The sequence below is a fragment of the Dendroctonus ponderosae genome, unplaced genomic scaffold (genome assembly GCF_020466585.1).
Source record: "Dendroctonus ponderosae isolate FM_Combo_2020 unplaced genomic scaffold, Dpon_F_20191213v2 Dpon_F_20191213_4, whole genome shotgun sequence".
Taxonomy (NCBI): Eukaryota; Metazoa; Arthropoda; class Insecta; order Coleoptera; family Curculionidae; genus Dendroctonus; species Dendroctonus ponderosae.
In genome coordinates, this window is record NW_026018611.1 from 2,798,607 (window position 1) to 2,821,559 (window position 22,953).

Below are 22,953 nucleotides of genomic sequence, written 5' to 3' on the forward strand. Positions count from 1 at the left end.
GTTGTCGCAATGATGTGTGACTGTGAGATAAAACACAAACCTTTATCTAAAAAACTGCACTTATTATTTTATATTCCTTACATGTTCCCGCTCTGTCGCTTTTGCCCTTTCATTTTGTTCTCGATCAATTAAAGTGTTTCGCAATATACTCTTAACAAAAATTCTATAAGCAATTACAAATTTTAATATTGGTCACAACAACAAAATACAGTTAATAGTTTTACATTGATAGAAGAGTATTTTCGTTCATCCACAGATTATTCTATTGTGTAGAAATACAGTTAGGTATAGCAATTTGCATTGATACATTACTTTCATTTTACTTTTGTTGCTTTCCTTCGATCCAAGAAAACATGCTAATCGCAAAATAGAAAGCTACCAAAATTAAACTGGTAAAAATAAAAAAATACAGATAATAGTTTTACATTAATAGACGAATAATTAGGTTCAGATAATTTGAATGTGTTATATGCATTGTTTGAATTTCATAGGGTGGAAACTATTAGCTCCGGATAAATTTATTTGAGTAATATAGAAATTTTATTAATATTGCCCAATAAATTTATAACGTTGACGCATTTAAAAAGAAAAGTTCATATTAACTCTTGTACTTGTACGTGCCCTTATTTTCTGCTGCGGACCCGCAAAATTTATTTTCGATAAATTTTGTTGATTTGTTAATCAAAACACCATATTTTCAGTATTTCATAAGGGTCTAAGGTTTTAGTAGTAAGAAGATTTACTTTTACATGCCCTTACTTTTCTGCTGCGGGCACGCAAAGTTTATATTTAACCAATTTGGAATATACCGTAGATCATGTATATTACCGGAATATTTGTTTTGAACATACTAGGAATATTCACCTGCACATATACACAATATGTACATACCTAGCATGTTCATCTGCACATATACCCAATATGTACATATATGTACATACCTAGCATATACACTTTTTATGAACTTTGATGAATATACATGCATGTATATTTCACGAACATTCATGTTAGGAATGTTCACCTATGTATATTCCCAGGATATTCCCGCAATGTTCTGTTTATTTTTTGAACATTCTGGGATATTCATAGAATATCAAATGCTATCTGGGCTATACATATCTACTTGTACACATCACATGATTCATGTTTGATTCAAAAATAGATAACTTAATTTTGTTAGTAGTAAAAAAAACATCTACTTATTTGTTATTCAGTGGGAACCGAAAATACGAACTTTACTTAAAGCGAATGTTTTCTAACATTATCTACGGTTTTTTACTGAAAACTGTCCAAAACTTGTATGTCAATTATTTGCATTAGTTTGTAAATGTATGGCCCGTCTCAGAATAATACATTCCGTACTCCATTATCCCTGAAAGCCAATTCAATGTGTTTTTGCAATACGTCGAAACGGTGTGTCGACCTAAAATATCCTTTTAAGGTTTTGGTAAGGTTTGAGAGTAAAGATCATTTATCTTAAAAAGACCCGGTCCATCTCTCTCAGCACAGGAAGCTATTTGCTCGGTGAACCTGAGAACTCTGAATAATATGGAAGCTTCGAATGGCCAAGCATTAATGCTGAAATGAGCTAAAATAGGAACCGGAACAATCACCAGTGTTTTTAAAATGTGATAAAATTAAAGTTTAAAAAACAAGCTTCCTTCTAAAACAGACGCCATATAGTGGCTACTTGTCTTTCCTCCAATCAAAAACTCCTTATATTCCTTAATTTTGGCAATGTAAACAAATTGTTAATTTAATATGTTCCGGTACAAGTTTGTTTTTTAACTGAAGTATGAAAAAATATAATGTTATATTAGATATATACACATAATCTCCGTGGGTATTTTACAGGCTTAACTCGTTGCTATGTAGTATTTCAGCTAGAAAACGAAACTCCTGGAAATCATCAAGCCCTTTGGTGAAGTATTTAAGACCCAACGTCGCCCCAAGCAGTCGAGATGTGGTCAAGCCGAGATATCCGATTATAATTTATTTTATTTGTTCGGTTGAAGATCAGTGCTGTGCAAGCGAGCTGATAAATGTATAAATAAATATGGGGACATTTATTGGCGATCCACATATTTTGCAGATTAAGCTTGTTATGTACAAGCTTAAATATTTGACCTGTTTGTAAATGAATCAAGTCCAGCCAGAGGAAACACAATACAATGCGATACCGATTGTTTCGAAGCAGGAAACATTAGTTAAATCGATGAAGTAGGTGGAACTGATTCGACCCATTGTAAATTATGGAAGTAAGTACTTTGCTTACGCTTCCCTAAGGTCTCTCCCATTCGAAACATTGACACATATAAAATAAAGAGGGACAACAGTAGAATTCAAATTCCCCTGTGAGGGGCATTTTCCGATTGACGTGATTGTTGTATAAGCCATGTATCCTAGCTGAAATGATAAAACCTAACTAACTACATACTGAAAACAAAAAGCCTTTGCAAGTGGCTCTCCTACTCCACTCGACCAATGGAGGAGAACAGAGAGCGACAAATATTAGATTACGCAAAGGTCGAACAATCCATCAAGACTGCGTATTGTGCGGTTTTAGTCATGCCACCCCTGAGTAATTAACTTCAACGCCTCATATAGGTCATTATTTTCTCTCCCATAAATAACAGGTCAGCCTCAGATGTCATCGTTTTTAAGGGTGCTAAAAGATGTATGAGTCTAACATGGCATGGTTATGACATATGTCTTGAGGAATGTGTTGCTTTGTCTTCACATGCACAAAAAATAATTAAGCCAAGCAGTAATGAAATGGTTAGCATTCAGTTTTTAGCAATTTACATCCTCGATACAAAGAAGCTGTTTACCGACTTCCGAGCAAGGGGGAGTTTTTTGGCTTAATTTAACACATTTATTTCTCTAAGCATTTTGATCATCCCCTATGACAGTAGTAAAAGAAAAAAGAGGAAAACAAGTTTAATACTCAACACAATCACTTGTGATTTGGGGCTCCTAGGTATAGATAAGCAAAACCATTTTCCGAAAGAAAATAGGAGACGACAGTTTGCAACACCTTATTATGAAAACCATGCGGTTTATGAAAGAGAGGTTTTCGTAATGGGCATGAATAATTCGAAGTCAAACCAAAAAATATTGCTCAGGTTGCATTCAAAGCAGTTTACCCTCTAGTGTTGATTATCATATTATGCTTGTGTTGCAGGAAATATTTTGCACAAAAAAAACAAATTTCAGTTTTGTTTAAATTAATGCGGCTGCTGTTGTAGTAAAAAGTTTGCATGCTCCCCTATGACATGTTGCTTTGGGTGAATACAAATCCTTCCTTCTGTGTATTTAATAACCTGCGCATTATGCCCGTATATTTTTCTCGACGGAATATTCCTCGCAAAAACTTCGAAATCTAAAGTAAATCTCCCAAGTGTGTCAACAGAACCGAAAAAACTTGAAAGCAGATTTATTTCAGCAAATCCACGTGTCTAACTGAATTAGAGTTTTTCTAACACAAAAGGACTATTCCCGAACAGACTAATTTAGTTAGTTTCTCACCTTGTTAATTTTTATTGTACGTACACACTACAGCTTTGAATCAAGTAAGTCCTTCAGATGTTTTGCTGTAGTTCCAATGCCGATTTCTGTTTTACAAAAATTATCTGTAGTACTTCGTAGAACCGATCTTTTGTAGACCCAATGAGACATTTTATTAAAATCCTGCACAAGTCTCGTTTTTATTGTTTCTAAAAATAACAGCCATGTCTTTCCGCAACAGCGTGAAATATTATTTTCAAATAGTATAATTTATTAGACAAATGCATAAAATATGACATTTAAGATGGTATGAGAAAAAAGAAAGTGTCATTTAGTGCGGATTGTCAACTTTTTGATTTATGATGACAGAATACTTGATTGTCTTCTGTATACAGGGACTTCTCATATAATTGTTTTAATTAGGAATTAAATAAAATATATGACTTGTTTTTAAGTAATGCAACGTTCTTGCAATTACATAGGCTGGAATGGAAACATTTTGCGTTGGAATAACTGATGAATTGCTTTACAATATGCAATTGACACAATGTGAAAAACAACTAGAAATATTTTTGTATATTTATATAGGTCTACATACTAGTCAAATATTTAAAATTTTTCAATTTCAAAAGTTTTCTTATATGGAAACAACATATTTAATTTAAACTACAATATTCCTAATAAAATAGCTCAAAACGGTTTCTTGAAAATGTAAAAAAGTCGTTTGGTTCTCGAAAGACAATGATGTTATTATAATGTAATCATACCAATGATTCAAAACATACAAACATACAGAACAAGTGTTTTTGTCAATATAATCTGATCATACTCGATAACTTATTATTTGTACCAGATTTTCACATTTATGAAACAGTTGAACCCCCAGTTGAACCAATTCGGTAAATATTCGGGCCTATGATAGACGATCTATAGAAAACGAAACAACTTTCGTGCAAGTAATTTATTTTCCTGTCAATTTTTCAGGCAATCGATATTTTTAGCAAATATTGCACAGTGCGTCTTTCACAAGTAAAAAATATAAATTAAGAGCTATTTATATCAGCAATGGAAAAAGTTTTTGATGGCTTTTTAATTAAATCAAATAAAAGGATTTTAAGTCAGAAATATTACTGAAATCAGAGCTATATTAGCAGTCTAAAATTGCAAAAACTATGTAATTAATTTAAAGTGGGCAAGACAACTTTAATCATATTTTCTATAGTGCATGTAAAACATTGCTTTGCTTGCTATGCTTTCTTTATTAGCAAATACATTATTTTGCAAAAAGATATAATTTAAATACGTTAAAGTTTTTGAATGCCTAGTGCAAGTCGAGAATTCGTTGAATAGCGCGCCTGAAATGTCACACTTTATATTATCTTTAAACTTATATGTGTATCATGAGAAAGCACATTGGAAATTATTATCACTACAGACTACATACTCTCATTATTGATTATCACAGATCACTATGCTAACTGAAGTTACGGGACGTCACTGACGCTAGAATCAATATCTTTTGGAACTTGTATGTGTGGAAGTGAGAAAGTTGAAATGAGCGCAAATTCGGATGCACCTTTGATGTTTGTGGCGGCCATTTTTTAACTTACTAATTTTCTGATCATTTCTGTGTTTATCCAGACGTTTGTCTATGTTTCTGAGCACTGACGCGAGTTACATAGGCAAGTGTAATAGCATATATGTACTTATATGTGACAAATGAAAACGGGTAGTCAGGCCAATTAGTGTGTTTCCGTCGATGTGATTAAGTGAAATCGAATTTCATTATTTGCAATCACAAGCAGTTAGACCACAGTTGGAGTCGCATAAGTTGCTACAATAAGATATGAGTGTTCTTAGGGAAAGCCGAGAGAACATATCAAAGCCCTTATCTGCGACCCAAAATAACACTGTCATCACCCCCGATGAAGTCCTGCGATTATCGAACATCACTGATAGGTACCTGTGTGATCCTGATGCCAATATTTACGAGATAGATTTTACGAGGTAATTAATCAATCCCAAAATAATTATATTTAAATTATCTGAAGGTAATTCTGTACAACACACTGTTATGCCAGGACTGCTGATTTGCCGATTAAGACTATGCTCACATTATAGAAAATCTCGAAACAAACATTTTTCGACCGAATGCCGTTTTCCATCATTTTTCACTCTCTGAAATCCACCAATTTCCAAAACAAAACAACGGTCACCATGATGGTACTATCATTACCACTTCCTTAGCCTTTTCATAGAAACAAATAATTTATTACAACCATTTAATATAAAATAGATAGTAATTCTGGTGATGGTGTCGGTTGTGGTTCTCGAAGTTTCTAGTTTTCTCTATTCTTACCTTAAAGATCACTTCAAATTAAGCACTCTCAGTGAAAATTTTTCCTGGAGGGTCCATAAATGAAGCCAAAAAACACTCACGAAGTTTTGAAATTTGAGTTTCCAAAACCAATTATTTATGCACGAAAATGATATTGTCCGGTGCTATTTGCTGCTAAATCGTGTTTTAGGTATCAACAATTCATAACTCCACATGCAAAATTGTCGCTAAGATGCATAATAATTCCGTTTTTTGCAAAAGTTTGAGCATCTCTTCTGGCCTCGTCTTTGTTTGGGGTTATGTAGCATGTTGATACTCAGTTGTTGGATTGTTTATATTTCTTTGGAAAATTCAGCGCAATGCGGTGTTGCCACGTATTTCACCTATTTATTAACAGTTTGTATGTAACAATGAATAAAAAGTATTATTTCAAAATGAATAAACCACTTAATTCAGTTTGTGTTAGCATGGTGGCTAGTGCCTATATAACCCTATCTAGCCCAAACTAACCCAAATTGAATGAATCTACATGGTAGATATCCAAGGAAACAGTTTTCATTAACTTAAAACATTTTGCACAGTTTGGCAACACCGCTTGAAATGTATCCTGAAAATGGCGATTTTCCTTAAAGTTTGTGAACGTTTTTTGGCTTAATTTATGGACCCTTCAGGAAAAATGTTCACTAAGAGTTTTTCATTGATATTTTCTACTTTGGTGGCAGTTTGGCAACATAGCTCACCAGTACCATAGTTTTCGCCTGCGCGTCTATGCGTGCTGGCAAGTGCCCATGTAACAGAAGAGCGTGTTGTAAAGGATTACCAATTTTATTACCAGTTTTAGCTGATTGTATCCATTGTATCGGATATATAAACACTTTGTTTAAGGCAGTCGCTTTCAGGTTTAAAATTAGGGATCTGGAAAGTGGAGCTGTTCTGTTTGAGATCGCAAAACCTCCAAATATTGATTGCGCTACTGAAATCAACTGTGAAAATGATGAATCAATTGATCCAAACTCTGGCCGATTTGTCCGATACCAATTTACTCCACAATTTTTAAAGTTGAAAACAGTTGGAGCTACGTAAGTGCTTAGTGCTTGGACTCATCAAATTATTATCTTTGCATATGTTCAAAGTGGTGCACTTTATACTTCTGCTGGGTGATATGTTATTGGTTATGGTTATGGCAACATTTAAAAAGTTATTATACACATTATAATTATGTTTTATTATATATTATTATTATTATACACATTATACACACTTCATTTTCAACTTCAATGTTTTTCTATTTTTTGATTTTGACTTTACCGACATGTATTGTCAGAAAGTCTGAATGTAATTTACTGTTTTCTATAGTAATAATAATTTTTCTAACATGGGTTAATTGATAATTTTAATCGTATTTTAGGGTGGAGTTTACTGTAGGATCCCGACCTGTTAACCGATTTCGAATGATTGAAAGGCATTTCTTTAGAGATAAGCTCTTGAAAACGTTTGACTTTGAGTTTGGTTTTTGTATACCATACTCCCGGAATACCTGTGAGCATATTTATGAATTTCCATCGCTCCCACAAGATTTGGGTAAGTAGCGGAGTGTTGTTAAATGTGCAACAATTTTATACATAAACTGTTGAAATGTAATAAAACACTATAGGTATTTTCTTATTACTGCTGTGAAAGATAAGCTTATGCAAGTCAAATTCGAAAGATATTTCRATGCTAATTCAGTTTGATCAATATTAAAGTCCTGAGCACAAGCAAACCGAGGATAAAATACTTCTCACTCTTTACCTGGCAAAATGTTAAAGTAGGGTGTGAGAACTGCCGTCTGAAGTTTAATTTATTTATATGGCTACGTAGGTACTTGAACTAACCTTTTTATTGTACAATGTAAAATTAATGCATTCAAAATTTAAACCAACTATACATTTTCTTTTCACTTCTCATTTTATTATTTGTTCTTTTCTATAACTGAGTTAATATATAAAAAAGGTTATTATCTGTAATTTTTAACAACTTAAAATCCGAAACTTTTTCAGTGAATGATATGATAGCTCATCCCTTTGAAACTCGATCAGATAGCTTCTACTTTGTGGATGATGGTCTCATAATGCACAATAAGGCAGATTATGCCTATAATGGAGGCTTACGATCATAATTCGTCATATTGTTCAGATATGGCTTGTTTGACAAATTATCCTTTGGATATGAAGTAATTAGAATTGGACGCTTTATATTTTTGGATTGATCTGAAAGCAATGTGATTGTTGCTTTTGATTGACAGACGTTTTCATTTGTTGCTGGAGAGTAGCTTTACAAATGTTATAACAGAAATAATTCGGAAGAAAATAAACAAGTCCAGACACTGACGGTAAACTAGCACAAGTACATTTTCGGAAATATTTTAACTTGCTATGTTCATAAATCCAATATCCACTTACATATAAGCACTTTATTATACTATATAAATATATATGTATACTGCTGTTGCAAAAATTCAGTAATCAAATGCTCCTGCACCATATTTTATAAAAGCTTTATAACGGTCAAAATAACAAAAAATATATCTACAGTTGTATAGCAAAATGTGTTTTGTTTGTTATGCCGTGTTCCTTTGTAGCATCTACGTAATTTTAACGGTACACAGTTATGCAAATCGTGTCTTGAGCATAAAAACTTAAATTTAGCGTATCTTTTACACTTGCATGACATTGAATATTTAAATGGCACTAAATCTGCTTTACGTGGACGTGCATTCTCCATAGTTATAGTTTTCACATCAACATGCTTAACACTCCATGGCCAATTGGGAATTTCTAACTTATAGCTTCTGCTTTTGACTGCTCATCAAGATGTAAACATACTTTTATGTGCAATATTAATAGTATGTATCAGTATGTTTAAAAGTTTATATTTACAACAGCAACGATTGTTTTACAAGTTACTTTAGTAATATATCTCGCCGAAACGTAATGAAATAAACGATGTTTCAAAAAATTTTCTGAGACCCAGGAAAGATAAGAATATGATAGTTTAGTAATATATTTATTGCATTTTTCAAATTGATATTAATACAGCAATGTGTTTGTAACTACGACAACTGGTAACATAATAATTTATTGGCACTTAACAATTTCTTTGACTTAGAGAATGCGTGATATGTGGAAGAACAGAATCGAATATTACATTATCATAAGCTCAATAGATAATCGCACAAGTTTATGTTAGAAATCGACTTCTCATCTCTCAAAATTAAAACTGTTGAAATGTTTGCACTGCTTTTATAAAAATATTCCTCATTCATCCAAATCTAGCAAATCTAACTCAATATCGACCATATTCAGCTGTTGTAATGTATTGATTAGCATGTATCTAGAAAAAACCATGTATAATTTCCGAAACCACATCATTTGAGACTTGTGTTGGCACATGGCTTTATGCAAGAGGCTTCTTTGTGACAAACCCTCCATATACCTGAAGAAGAAAGATGATTGCACTGGCGGTCCCACTTAAGCATTTGAGCTAAAACCCTTACCTGAATCGTGACATAATAAACGATATGGGTATGTCTAAAAGTAGCCAGTACTTTCGGAGCCTATTTACGGATTCCAGTACAAAAACACCACAAGCTACAAGAGTTTTTTAGCCAAAAATAAACAAGATTTAACATAGTTACGAAACGGAACAGTGATGATTTACTCACCTTTTGGTAATTCGTTATCGATAATCAAATTTGCCAGAGCATAGTAAATACTACAGTGATTCTGGTGGCCAGAGACACCATTCCTGTCAAACGTTATGACATTGGTAATATTGAATGCCTACAAGTCGACCCACAATTTGTGATAGCCAAGAAATACGGCTTCAAATGGCCTTACCTCCACAAGATAGATAATGTGTTTTGAAATAATCTCTAATGGCCATCTCACATCCATTGCATCTGGAAGATCGCTGTTACTATGTACAAAAACGTTTTCCTGTTTTATGCCTAGTAGTTTACAAGATTCATACAGCTCACTGGTTCTCACTTTGTCCATACCATAGTTTTTGCCTATAGACCAATGATGTAACGGATTCGACACTTTCAAACATCATGGAAGATATACTTGCCTGAAGACAAACACATCAGGAAAACCATACAATTTTTTTTCTGGGTGTAATGCAAAATTGTAGGCCCAAAAAACATGACTTCGTCATCTGGGTGGGCAGTAACAAATAATATTCTCTTTGCATTTCTGAAATCTCGAGTGAAACCGAACAGTCCCAACTGAGTTATACATAGGTACAATAACCCACATAGTAGTACGTAACAAAGTAACCCTACAATTAAGTGCTCCACAGTGTCGACCGTGTATTGTTCGAAACTGTACAAAAAATACTCAACGTTCTGGCAGAAATCGCCAAATAACTGGGTAATTACTGAGGCGCGGCTGATGTAATACGATGTTCCATTCGTGTACGGAGATTTCCGGAACATTTCAAGCAAGTTTTAAAAATAGGATCGCCATAGATTTTAGGATATTTTTAGATGTGTGTGATATCAATAGTTGAAATTTCGAATTTGATACTAGTTTTACCAAAAACAGGGGTTATGGTGAAGTTGAATAWATTTGCTCCTCTTYTATTAAGTCAAAGGTTACAGGTTCAGAGRTGTTCTGTGGGTTACAGTTTGATTTCGATGGCGCGCGTTGAACAATGAACCAGMKRMAAGTACTTGTYTCTGCAATGAAATGGCAAAGAACTGTATACYAGAGACAAGTSTGTGTGTATACTAAACTTGTCTCTGTTATAAGTACCTAGAACCAATGAACTATATAYAAGTACCKGRAACGGACGCTATGCACGATAAAAGTGAGGCAWAATCRAAATGTAGGCAACCCTTTGTCCCGACGGGTGCATGTCTCTTTCTATCTCATTGACTTATACGGAGATTTGCTGTAATATTTAGCAATTTTGGTTTTCTTTTAAACAATTACAGTATGATAGGTAAGTGATTGCTGAAAATATAACAAAATTGAACTCTCTTAAAGATTTCAGGTATAAAAAATCATAATTACAATTCTGAAGTGGAGTAATATAGGACCTAAACAGTAAAAACAAAATTAATGCACGTAAAATAGGTATAAAATACATTATTACTATAGTAAAAAAATACAGTTTTAAAAAATTCAGCACAAAAACTTCTAAACTTACACTTTTTTATTTAGATTTTAACAATTGTTAAATAGTATGAGTTTTGTCATTTTTGCCTTTGCCTGGTGCATGATTTCCATGCAACTTCATATTAAGAAGTGAAGAGTGGTGGTGCATTCGAGATTTTATAAAAATATACAGAATTTTTCGGATGAGCTGAATCCCGTGGCACTCCTCACGCATGAATCCTTGAGATACAGGGTGCTTGGGTTTGAACATATTAATGTTTAGGGCAAAGTATTGAATAGATATATTAAAACTTCTCTTCTTTACATTAATTGGACTCTTTGGAATTTCGTACTTTTCTAATATTTAGCGGTATTGTCTTTGTGCGAAATGTAGAATTTTATACACAGTATGAGATGGATAAAAAAGACAAATAGCTTCCACTAGACTTTTGCTATAAATACGAAATACGGCCCTAAGTACCAGGCACAGATTATCAAACTTAATGATGCTCAGATTTTTGCATCGCAGTAAAGATAATTTCCGGGAAATTAAAAATTCCTTAAAAATGACTCTTAATTAATTGAAATTCCCTGAAACAAATTGTGGTTCTTCTCTACTTGTTAGCCTTTTGTAGGCCGATATATTAATATTTTCTTTCCAGAATTAATTTTTTTGCAGATAAACGAAATTTTTTTTAAATTCCTAGATAATTTTAACAAATCCTGTTTTTCTTTTGCCTGCGTAGTTAAATACCTAGAACTAGGGAAAAAAATCCTAATGGCAGTGGGCGACTTTTCAATATTTGCCGACAACATTGGCGACTGGCAAATAGGAAAAACTGGCAACTCTGCTTCCAACTTTCAATGTCGTACTTGTCTTTATCTATGGCGGCTATTGCTGGCAATAGTTTGTGGTTATTTGAGACGTTTCAGAATTGAAATTCAGTCCACACAATTGACAACAATTGAACAAATATTAAACATTAGTGATCAACGTGTTAATATGGTGAATTCGTTTAAGAGTTAAGCAAATTGACCCATATTTTGCAGTCCGAAACCATATATTTTCGAGCAAATTCACAGGTATCTTGGTAAGTATTACTGTTTGCATTTCTTTCTGTTTGGAATCCCGAGATAATTCAATATGCTTGGAAGTATGTTGAAATTACAGGTGCTCCTGTACTTTATGTCTGGCGGATTTCGACGTAATTTTTAATTTTCCCTTAAAGTACACTTAAAATATACGCGTTGCAATACTTGGATAAATGTATGATTATATTCCATTTTAGATCATGTCGGACTCGGAAGCTAGTAATTTCTCAGACAACGAGCGTGGGTCTGAAGCTGCTTCTGTAAGATCACGCAGCTCCAGGGGCAGCGTTAGATCACGACGAAGCAAATCTGCCTCTCCATCGAGATCGAGATCACGAACTCCGTCTAGGTCTAGGAGTGGGAGTGCAAGATCTCGATCTAGAAGTGTGTCTAGAAGCAGATCTAGAAGTAGAAGTGGGTCTAGGAGACGATCGGGGTAAATATAGCTGTTAAACTTTAGTTTATAGTTTGGTACCTACCCTTGCTGCTTTGAAGGCGTCGTTGGTTTAACAACGATTTTGGCCGTCGCTTTCTCTCCTGAAGTTCAATTTCAATCTTGCGATCAGCTTGTATTTACAATGTTTCAATTTAATCTAGATCAGAAGCGCATGAAGTATCTGACCCCGAAGACGTACAAGAGGAAGAAGAGCCGGATGGACAGAGTCTTCGAGATAGTGAAGAATATGATTCCGAGGAAGACGATAGCGACGAAGGTGGAAGGTCAAAAAAGCGCAAAAAGAAAGATAGATATGGGGGATTCATTATTGATGAAGCTGAGGTATTCATTTCGAAGCACACAGGACTTAGAAAATTGCAAACTATGCTATTCCATAGGTTGATGACGAGGTAGAAGATGAAGATGAATGGGAAGATGGAGCCCAGGAAATCGGTATTGTGTCTAACGAGCTAGATGAGTTTGGTCCTACTGCTCGTGAAATTGAAGGCAGAAGAAGGGGAACTAATCTATGGGAGTGAGTACGAAACAAGGATATTTACACAATATATTATTTCCAATTTTATTTCGCAGTGCTCAGAAGGAACACGAAATTGAGGAATATTTACGAAAAAAATATGCTGATGATGGTGCCGCTGCCAAGCATTTCGGAGATGGTGGCGAGGAAATGTCGGACGAAATTACTCAACAGACATTATTACCGGGTGTAAAGTTAGTATTAAGAAAATTTTCGTTTATATTTTGTTATTTATCAACCAACGATTTACAGAGATCCTAATTTATGGATGGTTAAATGTCGCATTGGCGAAGAAAAATCCACATGCCTTCATTTAATGCGTAAATTTCTGGCTTATCAGAATACTGGCGAACCATTGCAAATTAAATCTGTTGTGTCGCCTGAAGGTCTCAAAGGATACATCTATATTGAAGCTTATAAACAGCCCCACGTTAAGGTAAAAATTAATTTCCGTTTATCCGCAATTAATAAGTGCATTAGCATGTTTTCAGGCTGTAATTGATAATGTTGGGAACTTGAGAGTAGGACAATGGAAGCAGCAAATGGTCCCCATCAAAGAAATGACAGATGTATTGCGCGTTGTGAAAGAACAAACAGGTAGAATGATTTTTTCCCTGAAAGTTTATCGGCCACTCTATATATTTTCATTTTTTCATGTTTTCAAAGGTCTGAAATCCAAACAGTGGGTTCGACTTAAACGAGGTCTCTACAAGGATGATATTGCCCAAGTGGATTATTTTGACATGGCTCAGAATCAGGTTCATTTGAAGATATTACCTAGAATCGATTATACGAGACTTCGTGGAGCTCTCAGAACGACTCAATCGGTAAGGAAAAACAGTATTAATTTATTTTGACAAGCAAACATATACATGTTCGAAAACCATCGGGAGGAGGCGGTAATTTTGGCAATTTTTAACCTTTATGTGCATTACACCTTTCTATTGGTAACTCTTTAAATGTGATTTTTTTATTCGCAAGTATTTTGGGTATTACAATAAACTATTATTCGTCGTTTGTTATTGAATTTTATTATTTTAGGAATCTGAAGCTGAAAAAAGAAAAAGAAAGCGACGCCCACCCGCCAAGCCGTTCGATCCTGAAGCAATTAGAGCTATTGGTAATATAGTCACAAATCTTTAATTTCATTTATTTATGAAACCACGCTTTTTGCATTTTCTTTAAATACTTTTTATGCATGAATGTTCTACTTATTCAGACTAAGCATTATGATGCCCGGCGTAACAGTTAAGAATTTTGTATATAGCTGATTAATGTACCGGTCATTCGGGGTAAAGTCGGATTGTGGACGCGGACTCGGACAGACCGTGATTGGTCAATACTCCCGTGTAGTAGTATAAATCTATAGTAGTAGTATAAATCTATATCTAGACGAAAATATTGACCAATTTATGGTATGTCCGAGTTCGCCACCACAGTCCGACTTCACCCCGAATGACAGTTATATATATGTATATTTAGAAATTAAGCTACTTTCAACTGGCAATCAGATCTTATATGAAATATATATGTATGTTTAGATAATATGTGATCAAAGTGTTGGTAAATTTGTAGGTGGAGAAGTTACATCAGACGGTGATTTTTTGATCTTTGAAGGCAATAGATATTCCAGAAAAGGGTTCCTTTACAAAAATTTCACACTTAGTGCTGTGATTGTGGATGGCGTTAAACCTACTCTAGCAGAATTGGAACGTTTTGAAGAACAACCAGAAGGTAAACATTTTTATCCAATATTTGCCTCAGCTATTTTACCAGTAAGTATGTGCGTTTGTCAGGAATCGATTTAGAATTGCCTACCGAAAAGGAGGATAAAGCAGTGACACATTCATTTAGTGCTGGAGACAATGTGGAAGTGTGCGAAGGAGAATTGATCAATTTGCAAGGAAAAATTTTAAGGTATTTTACTACTGATTTTTTATAATTAACTTGTTGTTTATTTAAAATTTGTTTAATTTGGCAGCATCGACGGTTCTATGATTACTATAATGCCTAAACATGCAGATTTAAAGGAACCATTGGTATTCCAGGCGTCAGAATTAAAAAAATATTTCAAAATGGGGGACCACGTCAAAGTTTTAGCAGGTAAGCTCCAATTGGAAAAAAACTTATCATATAAACTTGTTAGAGTATGCAAATTTGTAAAGTCAACGCTTTTATTACTTAAGGACGATATGAAGGAGATACCGGACTAGTTGTGCGTGTCGAAATCAACAGAGTCGTATTAATTTCCGATCTTACAATGCATGAAATGGAGATTTTGCCCAAAGACTTGCAACTGTGCAGTGATATGGCCAGCGGCGTTGATTCATTGGGGAAATTTGAATGGGGTGATTTGGTGACTCTGGATGCGGAAACTGTCGGAGTTATTGTCAGATTGGAGCGTGAAAACTTTCACGTGTTAAATATGCATGGTAGGCAAAAATCAAGTAGTATTTACTTTATGTGAATTGATTAATTTCCTATAGGTAAAGTGGTAGAATGTAGACCTGGCTCGTTGCAAAAAAGAAAATTGAACAAATTTTTGGCAGCTCTCGATTCTTATCGGAATAGTCTTCACAGACATGACATGGTCAAGGTATGTACAATAGTTTTTGTTAATTTTTAGTTACATTACTACCAATTAATAGCATTTTATTAATGTGATACTATTAGACAATGATAGATTTTGATAGAAAATAAATATAAATTGTTTCAATTATATCTATTATCAAAAAAATCAGGTTATAGATGGGCCCCATTCTGGATTTTCCGGAGAAATCAAACATCTTTATCGAAATTTCGCATTTCTACAATCGGTGGAATTTCTTAATAACGGCGGGATATTTGTGTGTAAAACCAAGCATTTGCAATTGGCCGGCGGAAGCAAAATCGTACCAAACGCCGATATTGGAACTGGAATGGAGTTTATGTCTCCTAGAAGAAGCTCGCCTATGCATCCTTCAAGCGGCGTCGGAACTATGCCAGGTAATTTTAAGCAAATTAAAATCAATATGCACTGACTGGTCTGGTAACCACATAAAACTTCTTTTAGGTGTTGGAGGCGGTTTTCGAGGGGCAAGGCGTGGTAGAGGACGAGGATCTCGTGATAGAGATATGATTGGTACTACGATTAAAATTACAAAAGGGCCTTATAAAGGCAACATTGGAATTGTTAAAGACGTGACTCAAAGTACGGCTAGGATTGAATTACACACATCATGTCAGGTAAGTTGTATTTGGGGGGTATACTGTTTATTTGAAACTTTTGCCCTGAAATCAAATTATAATAGGATATATGTATTCTATTTCGATTGTTAATTTCTTCCAGACCATCTCAGTGGATCACAACAACATCGCTGATGTTGGTACTCCGTCTAAAGATGGCTCGATATCGAGCTACGGCCGCACCCCCGCGTATTCCGGAAGCCAAACACCGTTATATCGAGACATGGGCAATAAAACACCCATGGCAGAGTCAGGCTCAAGAACACCATTACATTATGGGTCAATGACCCCAATTCATGATGGATCCAGGACACCAAATGCCAGCTCGGAATGGGATCCTAGTCTTCCAAATACATACCCATCTCCTGCATACAATCCTAGTAAGTTAAGTTGCAATGTTACAAAAGAACTGACGAAGTGTGCCCTCAGACGATTAAAAACAGACAAGTAAAAACTTCTTGCATAGGTACTCCGGGAGGCATAAACGCTCCATTTACTCCGCAAACGCCGGGAGCGGTCTACGATAATTCATATAGTCCATATGGATATCAAAGTGCGATTTCTACTCCTTCACCAGCTACAGGTAGGTGTTTATGTTGTGTGTAAAATTATCTCCCGGTCGTAAGGATAATGCGACACATTATTCACAGTTTCATATGTCTAGGCTATGGACAATCTCCAGCAAGTAACAATCCGTACAACACACCAAGTTCGGGTTATAGTCCAACGATGCCTTACAATCCGCAGACTCCTGGAGCTGGACTAGATGTTCTTCCCATGACTGATTGGCATACTGTTGATATTGAGGTAATTTACTAGATAGTAACGGTTTTATATAATTTTTTGTGGCATGTTCTAGGTTCGCGTTCGTGATAGTCACGATGACAAAGATTTGGTGGGACAGACGGTAGTTATAAGAAGTATTTCGGGAGCCATGTGTTCCGTATTTCTCCCAATAGAGGATCGTGTCGTGAACATTTTGGCAGACCACTTAGATCCCGTCCGTCCTCAAAGGGGTGACCAGTTTAAGGTAAAATGGGGCATACGAACATCATTTTTAATTGCAAACGGATTGTCGTTTTAGGTTATCATAGGCGAGGAGCGAGAACAAACTGGTGAACTTCTCTCGATAGACTCTCATGAGGGAGTGGTAAAAATCAAGAACGACATCACCATGTTACCCTTGCAAAACTTGTGCAGAATGCGTAAAAGAGATCACTAAAGTGAAGATGAGAATATCTGAGCCAACAAAACTCTTTGTTCAGCTTTGAAATATGCCTTTAACCATTTGTTTCAACTGCATGTAGATTGTATTATAAAAATATAGGTGTGTAGGCTTGCTTGTCAGTTTTATCTATTCCGTTTTACTCTACGACTAAATTCAATCATTCGAGTTTTAGCTTTTACACGGTCGGCACCTACAAAACCGTTTTTACGAAGATCAATATAATTCAAAGCTCCAACTGACAAACGAATTTAATGTAGGATATGTATTTTGTTATTAAAATAGGTAATATGGTACTCTGCAATTAGTTGAACAAGATATTAATTAGTAAATTTCTAATTCGTGCGACGCAACTGCATGACGATGATGAAAAGTTAGATAGAAACAGATACAATTAGTAAAATTTTAAATTGCTTATAGCAAAAATATATCATTAAAAATTAATTACTTTATATAGGAATTAGATAATGTGACCTTAATTGAAAAGTCAGGCTTGAAGTTCTGAATGCTAAACGATTTTTAGCGGCTAATGTATAAAATAAAAACAAAAGTTTATTTGATAATAAAATGCCTAAAAAACAAACCAACATTGAAAATATCGAAAAGTGAACTGCAGTATTACAACGTTAATCATATATTGACGACACTTTTAGTACTGTTTGTACTTCTGCAGCAACGTATCAATTTCATTGTCGACTTTTCCATCCTAAAATTAATGAAACCACTTATTATTTAATTGTAAAATAATATAACGAAAATGTGCTTGAAATAATAGCTACCAAACTAGTGCAATGGCCTTGGGTAGCTCTGTATAACCACTCGACGGCCGTTTTGTATTCCCTCATAGCGATTTTACATTTGGCTATCATTAATCTGTTCTCTTTCCACTCAAAAGTAGAGAGTCGCTCAGTCTCTAGAAACTGAAAACATGCTTCTTCGTATGTGGACTCTGGGGAGCTCCCAAATAACGCAGCTGCTATTTTCTTTTCATACCTGAAAAGTACCAATAATGAATAAAACGATTTCTTGTTGGTTCATTTTATATAAACATAAATAAGGCAATTATTTTTATTACCATTTTAGACCAGCGAGTTCATAGTTAAACATGCCAAGCATGAAATGCAACGAAGCGTCGTTGGGGTTCAGAGAGAGAGCTATTTCCACGTGCTTCTTGTAAATATTTCCATCATGTATCCGATCTTGAAATGGAACTAATTTGCTTCGACTACCTATATGTGAGGAAAACTTCTAACATAAATTATGCATGGAAATAATGATTGCTCACCTATCAATACAGCGTACCATTTGTGTACGTCTGCATGGTCCGACACGACCTTAAGAGCTGAAGAACATGCATCAATTCCTAAAAATCACAACAGTATTTATGAACATGTGGCTTTGACGCGATCGCTAATTTTATCAATAAAATTGGCTTTATTATACTCCACAAACCTTTATTTAAATATTTTTCTTTAAGTTCTTTATCATCACATGCGTCGGCTAATTTATGGTGCGCTTTTCCTGTTGTATGAAAACGCAAATTATGATTCGTGTTAAATTAAGCCGTTTAATGCATACCAATTCTATATAAGAATTCTGGATTTCCGGGATAATCTAAGCAAAGATCTTCTAATCTTTGTAGCACTTCTTCTATTACTTGAATATCTTTTAGCTCAAGCTTTTCGTCTAATTCCTTTAAAATCTGAAATTAAATTACCTAGTAAGTTTTATCAATTGCTACTTGAAATTGATAAGTCATATTGCTCATATGAAGTAGGTTTAAGTTTTGGGAGCAACTAAAAAAAACTGATCTTACCACCTGGATACAATCTGGCTCCTTTTTTGATTCTTCATCGCTTAAATCATAAAACTCTAAATCTGAACTATCTAGATTTGCAGCGCTAAGATAGTCATCAGTAGTTGTTGATACGATTGAATTCGATTTCTTAGCATAAGCTCTATTCGGTCGTTTTGGTCGGCTGTGTCTACAACGTGAAATCTATGTAGGGAACAATACACATAGGCTAACTGCTCAAATAAATTTATTAACCTTTCGATGTGTGACTGATTTTGTAACTGTTGCAAGTCTAGTTTTAACTGAGATATTTCCTTTTCCAGCCGAGCCAAGTCTTTAACGACAGCATTCCTCATGTTTCGTTGTCTGTAATGTTCTGCGAAGAACATTCCAGCTGCCCCAATGACTCCTAAAACTGCAGCTCCTAAAAATGCACTTAAATTGTTCTGCAGAGACATATTCTTGCTGACTATTACACCTATAGTTTCTTACAATTCATGTACAACTAATTATTTAAAAAGTAAAAAATTTATATAGTAAAATGTTGTGTATTATGTTGTCAGTTAAGTTAGGTTAGACTCTGCCCATAGACTTTGCCCAAAATACTGCAGTTTACAGTTTATCCGATGGTATGACGATACGAAAGTGTTTCTATTGGTTAGAGATCTGTCAATTTGTCCGCCGTCGTGCGAATTGACAGATCTCCAACCAATAGAATCACAGGGGGTATGTTCTGTGGTGACAAATTACTAGTCTCTGGAAGTAGGAGTGGGAGGCACTTTGATTTTTGATGCACGTTTGATCTTGACACCATGGAGAAATAAAAAAAATATATTTAATTCTGATTTTATGTTCTTTATTCTTGACACATCGGTACCGTTGAAGTTTGATACCGGACTGACTGATTGACATATACAGAATATTCTATTTTTGAAACTTTAGAAGTTTGAGGTTGTTGATTGGAAGGAGGCAAGTTTTATTCAATTAGGAAATGCTGGTCTGATAAAATACATTAACGAAAAGCACATAAAAGTTGCAGTATCATGGGAACAGTTCATGCTAAGGCGAGTATTGCTTACTCCACGTTATTACACATACGAGTTGGTATATCTAACCTAGAAATACATTTAAATTCAGATTCCGGGCGAAACTCCACAGAATCTAAATGGGATTCAAAAGGAAACGCATATAAAAGAACAGAGCTATGAGACAAATGTCAAGGACGTTGATTTACAGCAAATACAGGTGACAGGAGAATAGTTCTTCAGATTGGTCTGGGATGAAGATTTAATATTTTTTGCTGATTTTCAGGCTCGAGTCGACAAAATAAATATTGACGGACTGTGCAGAACCAAGAACGATATTGTCGAAGATTGCATAAGGGATTTATTCAATGCTAAAGACTTTCAACAAGTCCTTCTCAAAGCTCATAAGGTTAAACTTTTTTGATTTACAAATATAATTATCTTTTGTTTAATTCAGGACCGTTTGCTGTAGGCGAGAGTAAACTTAGATGAGTTGGGCTGCTTTAAAAATATTGGTGTGTACATAGATACTAGTAAGGGAGCGAATGCCACAAACGATGGCTTAGAGGCACGTATTAGACTGGAATCTAGAAATGCACATTTGCTTATAGAATTTTTTTTCAGGTAACATTTGATGTAAAGGAACACAAAAGACTTACTGGGGGTATCAGTACACAGGTTGGTAATAATGAAGGATCTGTTCTTATTGGACTGCGTACTCCGAATATTTTGGGCCGAGGAGAAAAAGTTCAGATAGAATATAGTCGGGGCTCAAAAAGGACCAGCAATTTTAATTTGTCCTTTATTAAGCCGTTCAGCGGAAAGAACAGGCCAAGGTAGTAAACATATTTATACGTACGATGTATGTTTTGCGGTTGAGTTCACTAACTGATCACCTATTTAGTTTGCGAACTTCCATTTTGCAAGCCCATTCAGAATGGCCAAACTCTGGTTACAAACAGTTAGATAGGAGTCTACAATTGGATTTTGGGTTCTATTCTGCCACTTTAGTGAGTATATTCTTTAAATTATTTTTCAATAACTCCCTATTCGCTGTTTTTTGAAATTTTAGTTGAAACATAATCTTCAATGGGAGGGTACCATTAGAGATTTATCAACCCTATCGCGAACTACATCTTTTGAGGTGAGAGAGCAATCTGGATCAGCACTAAAGTCTGCAATTAGATATATGATGTCTGTTGATCTTCGAGACGATGTTATATTTCCCAATACAGGGTGAGTGCTACTTTGATGAAAATAAATGCACATATAGAAGGTACACCTGTGCCTGGCAAATAAACCTAATAATTTTTTTAGTTCTCTAATTCAAGTCACATCAGAGTTAGCCGGACTTGGTGGTAATATTGGATTTTTCAAGAATGAGGTTTTGTTGCAAGACAACTACTCGCTGTTTGAAGACATCGTAAGTGCATTCAGCCTGAATCTGCTTGTATGACTTGTTTGTTTGCAGGTTTTTCAAGCAAGTTTAATGGCCGGTTATGTATCTGCTATTAGTAAAGAAAAGAAAGTCACAATTGCTGACCGTTGCTACATTGGTGGACCATTGTCCATTCGTGGTTTCGAAATGCGTGGCATCGGGCCTCACTCTGATTCTGATTCTTTGGGATCGAATGCTTTTTGGGCTGCCGGTTTCCATTTGTTTACTCCACTACCATTTAGGCCTGGACAAGGAGGATTTGGGGAATTGTTCAGAACACATTTATTTCTGAATGCTGGAAATGTCGGAGATCTAAGTTTGGGTAACGGGCTTTAGTACATTACTCGTATATTATTTTTCTTATGCCATTTTTTTTCAAAGCTTGATAAGACAAAATATAAACCTTAGTTAGATATGTATCTGTTGTGTACTACTTGAATGTTTTTTTTACAGAAAAAGCTTCCAAAGGCGACATTGTTGAAATATTGAAAACGAATGTGAGAATATCATATGGATTGGGTATTGCACTACGCCTTGGAAATGTAGCTCGATTAGAGGTAAATTACTGTTTTCCTTATAAATTTGACAAAGCAGATCAAACGCATCCAGGAGTACAGTTTGGAATAGGTGTGCAATTTCTTTAGTTAAAAAACTCGTTGAAATCAATAGTAGCCGGTTACCTTAATATGTAATGCACTTAAAAAAGGGGGGGGGGCGATTTTGTTGCTTGAAAATTTGTTCTAGTGTTATTAATTAAACTGTAAAATAAACGCTTGGAATGATATTGTTTTTTTATTTACTTGTGTATGTGTGGACAATTCAAGTAAATACATCGACAGCTAGGTATTTGCATTACTTTTTGTCGCCCAGCTGTGTGTGACAGCGTGTTACGTCATTCTGGTGGGAGGTAAGTAATTAGTACTTAATTTTCTGGGTAAATTCTGGATTTTGGCAAAAAACGGCATTTTTTCAAAAAATATTTCAAATAGTGTTCGAAATAGGAGACACCACAATATGAGTAGTATTGCAAAATTTTTATTCATTCTCGTTAGCCAAAATCGGCCGATAAAAATGGTCAGAATCTTAAATGAATACAGTTGCAGTAAAAATTTTTTCAAATAAAGTGTTTGAAATAGGAAACACCACAATATGAGTAGTATTGCAAATGTTTCAATCATTCTCGTAAGGCGAAATCG

General features: G+C 34.9%; 5 protein-coding genes and 1 long non-coding RNA gene across 6 annotated transcripts; 4 read left to right on the forward strand and 2 right to left on the reverse strand.

Moving 5' to 3' along the window:
- The first annotated feature begins 1,269 nt into the window (after positions 1–1,269).
- Positions 1,270–1,838, forward strand: LOC125504321. The gene is made up of 2 exons (XR_007281434.1): positions 1,270–1,447; positions 1,505–1,838. It is a non-coding gene; the product is annotated as an uncharacterized LOC125504321 (long non-coding RNA).
- A 3,133-nt stretch (positions 1,839–4,971) lies between these two features.
- LOC109543760 (protein unc-119 homolog) lies at positions 4,972–8,431 on the forward strand. Its single transcript, XM_019913617.2, has 4 exons — positions 4,972–5,514; positions 6,745–6,924; positions 7,254–7,426; positions 7,885–8,431. The coding sequence occupies exons 1-4, from the start codon at positions 5,354–5,356 to the stop codon at positions 8,001–8,003; spliced, it is 633 nt and encodes a 210-aa protein (XP_019769176.2). The 5' UTR covers positions 4,972–5,353; the 3' UTR covers positions 8,004–8,431.
- Positions 8,432–8,874: 443 nt separating this feature from the next.
- On the reverse strand, positions 8,875–10,494 carry LOC109543753 (N-acetylglucosaminyl-phosphatidylinositol de-N-acetylase). The gene is made up of 5 exons (XM_019913610.2): positions 9,956–10,494; positions 9,724–9,896; positions 9,549–9,666; positions 9,381–9,474; positions 8,875–9,319 (listed from the first exon to the last, which is right to left on the reverse strand). Exons 1-5 carry the CDS (start codon positions 10,320–10,322, stop codon positions 9,142–9,144), a joined length of 930 nt encoding a protein of 309 aa, XP_019769169.2. The 5' UTR covers positions 10,323–10,494; the 3' UTR covers positions 8,875–9,141.
- Positions 10,495–11,843: 1,349 nt separating this feature from the next.
- Positions 11,844–17,614, forward strand: LOC109543724 (transcription elongation factor SPT5). Its single transcript, XM_019913555.2, has 22 exons — positions 11,844–12,077; positions 12,276–12,514; positions 12,676–12,856; positions 12,913–13,049; positions 13,106–13,243; positions 13,302–13,485; positions 13,541–13,646; positions 13,716–13,876; positions 14,091–14,169; positions 14,625–14,783; positions 14,846–14,966; positions 15,031–15,152; positions 15,236–15,481; positions 15,536–15,645; positions 15,791–16,034; positions 16,102–16,274; positions 16,378–16,654; positions 16,741–16,857; positions 16,939–17,081; positions 17,134–17,304; positions 17,359–17,526; positions 17,566–17,614. Exons 2-21 carry the CDS (start codon positions 12,279–12,281, stop codon positions 17,494–17,496), a joined length of 3,243 nt encoding a protein of 1,080 aa, XP_019769114.2. The 5' UTR covers positions 11,844–12,077; positions 12,276–12,278; the 3' UTR covers positions 17,497–17,526; positions 17,566–17,614.
- Positions 17,615–18,033: 419 nt separating this feature from the next.
- On the reverse strand, positions 18,034–19,980 carry LOC109543749 (regulator of microtubule dynamics protein 3). Its single transcript, XM_019913606.2, has 8 exons — positions 19,550–19,980; positions 19,316–19,484; positions 19,078–19,201; positions 18,952–19,020; positions 18,785–18,862; positions 18,575–18,728; positions 18,279–18,492; positions 18,034–18,205 (listed from the first exon to the last, which is right to left on the reverse strand). Exons 1-8 carry the CDS (start codon positions 19,750–19,752, stop codon positions 18,149–18,151), a joined length of 1,068 nt encoding a protein of 355 aa, XP_019769165.2. The 5' UTR covers positions 19,753–19,980; the 3' UTR covers positions 18,034–18,148.
- A 191-nt stretch (positions 19,981–20,171) lies between these two features.
- LOC109543739 (sorting and assembly machinery component 50 homolog) lies at positions 20,172–22,542 on the forward strand. The gene is made up of 10 exons (XM_019913585.2): positions 20,172–20,358; positions 20,432–20,539; positions 20,606–20,728; positions 20,792–20,887; positions 20,944–21,155; positions 21,224–21,329; positions 21,392–21,555; positions 21,637–21,742; positions 21,791–22,079; positions 22,211–22,542. The coding sequence occupies exons 1-10, from the start codon at positions 20,338–20,340 to the stop codon at positions 22,399–22,401; spliced, it is 1,416 nt and encodes a 471-aa protein (XP_019769144.2). The 5' UTR covers positions 20,172–20,337; the 3' UTR covers positions 22,402–22,542.
- The last annotated feature ends 411 nt before the right edge of the window (positions 22,543–22,953 follow it).